Source organism: Kryptolebias marmoratus, linkage group LG16, assembly GCF_001649575.2.
Source record: "Kryptolebias marmoratus isolate JLee-2015 linkage group LG16, ASM164957v2, whole genome shotgun sequence".
Classification (NCBI taxonomy): domain Eukaryota; kingdom Metazoa; phylum Chordata; class Actinopteri; order Cyprinodontiformes; family Rivulidae; genus Kryptolebias; species Kryptolebias marmoratus.
This window is the reverse complement of record NC_051445.1, coordinates 8,288,616-8,298,336: the sequence shown is the minus strand read 5'-3', so window position 1 is coordinate 8,298,336 and position 9,721 is coordinate 8,288,616. Positions and strand designations below refer to the sequence as shown.

The window sequence follows — 9,721 nt, the reverse complement described above, 5'->3', positions numbered from 1 at the left end:
TAGTCTGACAGCCAACAAGCCTTTGTCTTTGTCTCCTTCAAGTAATGTTGTTTTTAGCACTTGAAAAATGCATCTAACATTTAATACCAAGTACCAGAGGGATTAAATCACTACCCAGAACTTCCTCTCACGGAAAGAAAAACACATGAAACAAAACAATGTGACAGTCGCACATAACTTCATACCATCTGACAGAGCAGCTCACATCAGGATATTATTAAAAATGATCACTCAACAACATTGATACTCAAAACTTTTTTTCTTGATTTTTGCCAATGATTAATTAAGAAACTATTGCACCTGCCATTGGGTTTAGAAAATAAAACTAATAAAAATAATATATTTAAAATCTGCAGCCAGTTATAGAGTCATACGTGTTCTTAATGGCAGATACGTCAAATCTTAGATGACTGAATGAGTAATTTAACAATCTATATAATTAAAATGTAATTTTTTAGACTTTTCCCTGTTTGTATTCGCCTTAATTTATCTTAAGTTCTTTAAGCTAAAAACAAAATAAGGAAAGTTAAAATGTAGCAAAAATCAGATATGAAATTGCTTTAGAATTTGTGAGTCTTCAGCAGTTTTTGTTGTTGTTTTTTCTGACTGATTGTTCTGACTCTAAAGATAAACATAGTCCAAAGTTACAACCACACAACAAAAACGTTTAGAACAGAGTCTGAGACTGGATTACATGAATGTGTCTTGAACTAAATTTAAAGGAGTAATTTAAATAAATAAAACAACATGAAACATATTTTAAAGCTCATTTAATTTTACTTGGTTCAGTTAAATTCTGGCTGTTGTTCTGATTATCTGTTTAATTTACGTCAAAGTGATTGCTCTTCAACGGCAGATGGTCAACAAACTAAAGAGGGCTTTTATTTATGAGGAAGTCACGCCACAAAACAGGTTTGATAATTATATTATGATGAGTATCACTCAAGTTGTGCCAGATAAGTCTGGAAGACACTTTGTTCAAGCAGATTGATTTACATTCATCCAACACAAGTCACATTTGTCACGTAAATCAGATGGTTGTTTACAACATTTTTACAGTGAATGGGGCCTGAATAGTTAGTGAGTTATAACTTTTAGTAAGAAGGTAATGTTTACTTGGAAAACACTTTTCACAGATATTAATCACAAGTGCTTCACAATAAAATACATACAAATTGTATAAATACAGATAAAACATTGAAATTAAAATAGATTATAAAAATAAAACATAAAACCAAATTAGGTATAGTATTATGAAAAGATCATAAACAAAAGCAAGTCTGAATAAAAAATATTTTTAAAAATGTCTTTATCTGCTTTTTAAAAGAGTCCAAAATGTCAATACAATGTTGAAGTAAAGGAAGTTTATTTCACAATTGAGGTGCAACAGATTGAAAAGAGCAATCTCCCCAAATTTTAAATCACATCTTAGGAACTGCTAATAAATCCTATTTAGAGGGCCTGAGAACCTGAGCTAAAGTGTATGACTTTAATAATAATTCAGCAATAAAGAAAGAAGCTTGTCCATTCAGAGCCCTGGAAGTCAAAATAAGGATTTAAATTGAGTTTTAAAATTACCATGTAACCAGGGAAGAGACACTAAAACAGAAGTCATTTAGGCTCTTCAGTTTGATCCAAACATAATAAAACTGCTGGACTGTATACACTGAGAGAGTTGATTACTGACCGCAAACAGGTGAGTAGATTAAAAAGGTGACAGTGGTGTGTGGAGCTGAACAAAAACAGGGCCATGGGGGAGAACTTGGCAAGAGAGAGCAAGAATACTGAAATACTGTACCTAAAAATACTTGGAAAAACAAAGAAACTTAGGCTGCATGGTAGAACAAATGGTTAGCACGTTGCCTTGATGCAAGAAAGTCACAGTTTAACTCCCTGCTGGTCCCTTTGCTGTGTGGAGTTTGCGTGTTCTTCTTTTGTATATGTTTTTTTTCAAGGTACTGTTTTTTTCCACAGTCCTAAAACCTACATGTAGTTTAACTGGCTACTATAAATAATCTCTAGGTATGAGCATGAATGGTTGTCTGTTACATTTGTTTTTGTGTAATGAACCTCTTTAGGGTGTACCAGCCCATAAGTAGCTGCTGAACAAACTCAGGAGGTTTTACCTTACACTGTATGTGAAACACACATCACAGAACAGGTTTGATCATTCCAGAAATATGTAGTTATGACGTCTTACACAATGAAAACATGTCTTGTCATTGATATACTTTATCCGTAACTTGACTTTTTACTTATCTCTGATTATTCAACAGTGGAAGAATAGTTGATTAACAAATTTTATTTCTATTCTTTAAATCCTTACAGCACATTTGGGTGGAAAAGTGCCTTAATCTTTGTGCTTCACATCAAGAAAGTCCTGGGTATGACTCTCAGCTGGAATCTTTTTAAAAGGAGTTTTCATGCCCTCCTTGTGCATGTGTGGATTTACTCCAGTTTCTTTTCACAGTCCAAAACATGCATGTTAGATCAAGTGGCCACTCTAAATTATTCCTCGGTGTGAGTATGAGAGTGAATGATTGTCTGTTTCATTTGTTTCTATGCATGATGAACTGTCTACCTGTCCAGTCTTGTGAAAGTCAAATTTATAAAAGAAAATGAGTCATAATGAGTCAGTAGTCTGGACCAAGACAGTATGAGGAGCAGACAATACATACTTTAATCACAAAACAAAAAGACAACAGCAACAACAAAACCTAATAAGGCAGGACACTATAAAAGCAACAGTAAAATAGAACTGACTGGAGGATCTGACGTGAACTGAAAAATCATAGTACTATATTTACTGGTAGAAATTATTACTGACTGCAAACTGATGAGTAGATTATAAAAGAGACACTGGTAAATGGTCCACACTCATATAGCTCATTTTAACCTCTCCAGGTACAGTAAAACCTTTTACAATGTTTCTTACACAACCATTTGCACACATTCATACATAGGTTTCTATTATATATCTTATACTGTGTATGGAGCACTTTTTGTTATGTCTCACTCATACACCAATAAAAATTGGAGAGGAGTAGGGGTTCAGAGCTCAAGGACACTTCAGCATGTTGCTGTGGGCTGATTCCCTGACTGTCCAATTGGAGGACAACCTACCAACCCACTGGGCCAATCTGCCACACTGGTATGTGGAGCTGAACAACAACCAGGGCTGTGGTGGATAACTAAGACAAGAAAGAAGCAAGAATATAAACATACCTGAAAGTATTTTACAACAAACACACAAAAAAAATGGGCTGCATGGTGGAACAGGTGGTTAGCACGGTTGCCTTACAGCAAGGAAGTCACAGTTCAACTCCCTGCTGGGGCCTTGCTGTGTGGAGTTTGCATATTCTACCTTTGTGTGGGTGGATGTTCTCAAAGTACTCTGGTTTCTTAGAACAACCTAAATCATGAGACAGACATGACAAAACCAGTTTGATCATTTCAGAAAACCTTTGTTGTAGTGTCATTGTTGTGGCTGCTTCCTTCTTGCTCCAGGAAACAAACTCACATGAAAGATTTCGCAATTGTTTCACGCCAGATACGCACAGCCTGGGCTTGAGTTACAGTCTCAGAATTACAAGACTGCAGCACCGACCACAAAGCTACCACAGCCCTTATTGTCCACTTATGTGATGGCTGGAAATAGGCACTAGCTCCCCGTGGCCCAGAAAAGAGAACCGGGTAAAGAAATGGATCGATGTGACAGATGTGTAATTATGCTCTTTTACCTAAGAGGAAAATGTATTGTCATTGTCAAGCACTGAACCTTTTCTTTTGACATAAAACAAAAGGTCTTGGATTTTTCACTTGTGGGAAAACAGACAGTTAACAAGTTTGATTTACTTTATTTTATTAATTTTTTCAATCTTTTTTGCATTGCCTTGGAATGACACAGTACTTAACATGTTTGCCTCACATCCACACATGCTCACTGTGCAGGTATGGATTTTCTCTTGGTACATTGGTTTTCTTCTACAGTCCGAAAACATGCATGTTAGATGAATGGACTACTCTAAATTGATCCTAGATGTAAATGTGAGTGTGAATGATTGTGTTTCATTTGTCTCTATGTGTGATGGACAGCTAGCCTGTCCAAGGTTTATCCTGCCTCTTGCCCAATATGTAGAGACCGGCTCGCCTTGACCGTGAGCTGGAGTGGGTAAAGTTGATGGATGGATGGACAAATTAAATAAATAAATAAATACAAACCTAACAAAAACACCAAAGTTAACTAACAATCAATGCAAAAATTCCGACAGCTAATCACCTTTAACAATCATGTATAATGTACTATGATGTGTAAAACTATCAAAGCTGGAGATGGGTGGATGAAGCCTTGTGAGGGTTTAGACTTGAAGGGTTTGAAGTTTCAAAGCCTCAAAGACAAACCTTACTAGTGACATCTAGTGATCCGCTGCAGTTATAGCATCCACAAACTTTCAAATAATTCACACATCTTGATGAAAGTGTTATAAACATTATGAAAGGTAAGTGTACTAATAATACTAATAATATTGTCCTGTTATTATTTAGAATTACTTGAAAGATGATGTAGACTGATATGACAGGTTTGTGCTGTGAAGTGAGATAAAGTAGTGACCTGCATTTCAGTAGAAACCACTTGGTAATGACCAAAAAGACATGAATCATATGATACCCATGTATTATCTACCTTTTCCTGGCTTTCATTATGTGACCATGATTGTAATGTACCACATAATATGAAAAGATCCAACTATAAAACTGTAGAAGAAGAAGNGTGATGTGTATATGTGATTCTGTAATACTTAATTTTACAAGCTTTTATACAGGAATAAAATTTGCTATATTGTGATTGACTTCAAACGACTTCTTTGGCCAACGATTTTGCCAGCCTTGGAAAAAAAAAATCATTCATATGACCCTTACCTGTCATATTTAGGTCACATGACATTTCTGTGACGATTATTAAGCTTATCTTATAGAAGTGAATACAGACATTTACATTTTGTACAATGGCAATAATTGAAAGTAACTGCAGTCTTAAAAGTATTTGTCATAGGCTTGCTGTTGCTTTATCAGGTTGAAAAAGCCAGTGTTACTTACCTCATTATGTGCAATGAAATGCAACATTGTACCATAAAACACATTTGAAGTTTAAGATCTTTGAACAGCATGCAAAGGAAAAACCACAAATATTTGTTTTTAAACTTTTATTTATAATATACCATGAGACACTAAGACCCATTATGTTAAATATAGGTTGCAATTAAATTTACTAGTACAATAAAAATAAAGTAAAAAAAAGTAAAGGCTAAAATTAGGAAATGCCAGGATTAAGTCCACAATTCCAGAAAAAAACAAAACAAAAACAGACTGCTTCAAACATGTTGCTTTAACAATATTGGACAATATTCTTCAAATACATATGGTCCAGTTATCATATGCATCTAAATATTAACAAAGATGACCTCTAAATTTTGTATACAATAAATTCACATGATCCTGGTCAGAATTTTGTGTCCAGAGAACCAGTTTCCTTTTGCTCATATTTGGAAACATACATATTTGACAAAAACATTTTGGAAGCTTTACTGATGATATATTTACAAAAATGGAAGGTGTCAGTGGAAGGTATAGATTACATCATGGCAGCAAAGGTAACAATCCCAGCAGGAGGATTACGACTGGAGAGACCACCAAACCAGGGGAGAACCCAGACAGTCTAGAAGAATTCAGTTTGTATAAACTATATCAAAGAACTTTGAATCTGCATGTCAGACACACAACACCTATTTGTCTTTTGTTTTTATTGTTTTGCTTTTTGCATTGTAAAAATGTCACTTTGCATGGTAAAATACAAGCTTTTGCTAACACGTTTTGTCTCACTGGGTTTGTAATATTACAGATTGCATAAGCATGTACTCAATATTTTAATACATTTATTTTCAGCACATAAATTGTTTCCTTTCTGTAAGAGTAAAATTCAGAAATATTTAATGTCTTTGTTGTAAAATGCTAAACATCCTATAATCAGAGAAAGTTTAGTTTTACACTCACCTTGGTGAACACAGGTCATCATTCCAACTTGTGGGAAGATCTGTAATGTTCACTGGTTTTAACTGAGGACATGGTAAAGTTCTTCCATTAACCAGGGGAGTGAGGTCTATCAAAACACACACACACACAAGGTCAGCAACATAAAACAGACTAAAGAGATTAAATTATTTGAACTGTTCAGGCATTTTTCAAGCAAAAATAACTTCCTGTACGCTCATACTCTGCTTCTCTCTCACACTTCAGCATGTGACAGGACTGGGAATTGAACCTGTCATGGTACGAGGGGTGGTGGATGGAGGACCTAAATGCTAATCAAGATCAATTTTGATCTTGATTAGCAAAACAAAACAAAACAAAACAAAAACATTATAATACATGTCTGGTCCTAATCACTATTTTAGTGTTCTTGTATATGAGTTAGAACTGTTCTTAAAATAAAATTCTAATATAGACATTATACTTTTTTAAAAAATACACTCTCTAACCCAGTTGCTAAAAATTAAAGTAGTATGGGTTATTACTATGTAGATTTTAGTAATATGGCATGCAAAACCTTTTTTTTTTTGAATATTTACAGTTATTTTCTCATGGAAAAATATTCAACCTACCTTCAAAGTTGACCAAAAATATGGTGCTTCCTCCCTTGAGGAACTGTCTGAATTGCAATTCTTCTAAACTTAAAAAATACTCGTAACCCAGCAGAGGTCCACCACAGACTGTTTTATTATTTTCAAGCACAACCTCTTCTCCAATCTCACAAGGATTGTTCCAATATGAGGTACCTGTTTACGTAAATAAAACATAACACAAAAATACACAATTGTGTTTTTAATCAAAGTCTTTTCTGTATTGTTTTTTCTTTTTTTGTAAATTTAACCATTTCTTGAAAACATACCATTGAACTTAAAATTTTGGTCAGTGGTGAAACTCCATTGCTTTGACATTTGTTGCTGAATGTTTGGATTCTGATCCAGTATTTGGAAAGTTATTTGTCTTTGTAGGCAGGGCCACTCCAGCTGGTCATCATGGTCACCAGACAAAAGCTGCACATACACTCCAACAAATGTCTGGTAGAGTACAACAGCTACCCGGTAAGCATAGCCCTCTTTGGAGTACTGCCGTGGACTGTATATTGTAGTTCCAGAGACACTTGTGTTTAAACGATTCTTCAAGTCATCAATTTGCAAGGTTACATGTGGACACTCTGTCTCAGAAAGATTGATGTCATCAATTGAGAAGCCGCCTGTAGAGTTCTCTGCTAATTTCTGAACTTCAAACACAACCTGGAATTGCTTGGTGGCATTTAGAGAAACATGGTGGAGCTTCCAGTGAGATGTTGTTGGGCCTGAAGGGTGTAGTTGTGGATTAATAACTTGAACTGTTTAAATATCAACGTATGTAGAAGTGTATATAGACAGAGTAAAAATTCCAGACATTAACAGTTCAACTGTCTTCAATATGTGACATTACCAGTGATCTGGTCCATGAGACGAAGGGTTCCTGTGGTGTCCTGTTCATCTTCAAACTCTCTGATCCAGATGTTGAGTTCATGTGAATCATTCCCACTGTGAAAGTAGTAAAACTGCAAACACTGCACGTTACATTCCCTAATGGGACTCATTATTTGGGTCTCCAGGCGGGCTGAATCTCCTTCCAGGCCTGATGTGCTAGCATGCATGAAATATCCTTCTTCTTGACCTAAAATGTCAGTTAAACAATACACAGGAAAAATTTGAAGTTACAAAATGAACATTATGTGTAATATTTTTGAGATAAAAATGTAAATTATCAACTTAATGAATTACAAATCTTACTATTATCTCCATTTTCACTGGGTAGACTAGTATGGTCAAAGCTTGGACCCCCATCAACTTGTGTAACCATTTCCCAGCTACTGCCATTCCGTGAACATCGATCCATTTCACACATCGTCCCATTAGTAAAGTCACAGTAAAACATAAAGGCAACAGCTGAATCTGCAGAGGTGAAAAAATAATGCAGTGTGGTTATTTTGAGATAATATTTAGCTTGAAGTCTAAACCAATGATCCTAAAGTGAGTGCTGACTCTTGTATAAAAGCCCCCCCCCAACAGTAATTGCTTCAACGTCTGTGCTTGCAAAAGGGATGAACAGCAGAAGAAAGTCACATATTTTGTTACATGCTTTCATGATAAAAAATAAATGTTGCTAAATACGGGTTCAGATGACAGCAATGCAACTCAATATTCTATGCAAATCAGAGATTTACTAAAGTATGGTGAGTACACAGGGCAGGACATTTGTAGGCAATGGCCTTTATAGATGCTTATAATATAGCTCATATAACTTATCGTATAGCTCAAAAGTTACCCAAAATGTTCTGTGCTAGAGTAGATAAAATTCCATGTTACAAATTAAGCTAAGGTTTTGAAGAAAACTACAATTTTGATAATAAAAACTATTATTTTTTTAATAATAGCACAGTTTATCAATTTCATTGTAATAAAATAAACAAATCTCCCCCAAAAATCTAACTATCTTCAAGCACTTACTGCATTTGTAGAGAAGGTTCAACTCTTCAACATCAGTAACACTCATTTCTAGTCTTTGACCAATCATATCTTGGTATTCTGGCTGTATGGTAATAATTGTAGAGCCACTGCCTTTGCTGAATGCATCTTTGTCGTAGTGCATTACTGACAAGTAGTCATATGAGGTTCCGTGGGTGGAGCTGTCCTCACTGCCAACCTTAGCAAAATTGTGTTTGTTCTCTAGATGGCACACCCACACACCCACACACACATACACCCACAAACACACACACACATAAACAAAGAAATGATCAATATTACAACATACTACATAAAAAAAAAGTTCATTACCAATCCTATCAAAATTCTCCTCATAACCTAGAAAACACAAAAAAGATAAACATCAATGCAGAATACTGCAATGAAAATCTTGAAATGAGTAGAAACTGCAAAAATGATAACTCTACAGGTTTTGATAAACAGATTACATATGTACCAAAATCCACATAATTAGCTTAATTTATTGTTCATTTATAAACACTGTAAAAATACTGCTTTTAATTTATTTAGTAAGTGGTTTATACACTTAGGTACTTCACACATCTTGTCATAAAAAAAGGAAAAAGAATAGTGTAAGAAAAGCGATAAACCTTCTATAATGTTGTCGAATACAATCTTCACATATTCATCTCTGTCATATCTAGACTGTTCATGGTAGAAGCCAAGAGCATGAAGAATCTCATGTTCAACGGTGGAGAGGGAATCACAGCCTGCACCAATAGAGAGATTCTGTCCATAGGCTATCTCTTTGCCAATATAAGACCAACACCTATAATGGGAAAACCACCAATTAGCAATAATATTTATGTGTTATATCTAAAAATCAAATACCTTTTTAAACAAAGCAGAAGTAGAACCATAGACTTCAGTTTACCGTCAGATTATCAGTAATGTTGGGTAATGTTATATACTAGATACAGTATACTATATACTACAGTATGTATATATATAAATAAAAAAAAAATTCCCTTCTCACCCTCCGCGGGTGGTCTTTGTTTCATCCTCTGAGCTCGGGTCCTCTACCAGAGGCCTGGGAGCTTGAGGGTTCTGCGCAGTATCTTGGCTGTGCCTAGAACTGCACATTTCTGGACTGAGATGTC

General features: G+C 35.1%; 1 protein-coding gene across 2 annotated transcripts in view; it reads right to left on the bottom strand.

Moving 5' to 3' along the window:
* Positions 1–5,187: 5,187 nt before the first annotated feature.
* The window catches only part of LOC108235548 (meprin A subunit beta), a 10,345-nt gene continuing 5,811 nt past the window's right edge, over positions 5,188–9,721 (bottom strand). Inside the window, exons 7-14 of one of the 2 annotated variants that reach the window (XM_037980498.1) lie at positions 9,212–9,390; positions 8,583–8,801; positions 7,866–8,027; positions 7,522–7,749; positions 6,947–7,396; positions 6,660–6,833; positions 6,052–6,157; positions 5,188–5,962 (exon numbers count right to left, since the gene is read on the bottom strand). In XM_037980498.1, the coding sequence (XP_037836426.1) occupies positions 5,917–5,962; positions 6,052–6,157; positions 6,660–6,833; positions 6,947–7,396; positions 7,522–7,749; positions 7,866–8,027; positions 8,583–8,801; positions 9,212–9,390 (1,564 nt within the window). In that variant the 3' untranslated portion in view covers positions 5,188–5,916. The remainder of the gene's footprint in view (positions 5,963–6,051; positions 6,158–6,659; positions 6,834–6,946; positions 7,397–7,521; positions 7,750–7,865; positions 8,028–8,582; positions 8,802–9,211; positions 9,391–9,721) is intronic. The other variant, XM_017415635.3, reaches the window with a different exon arrangement.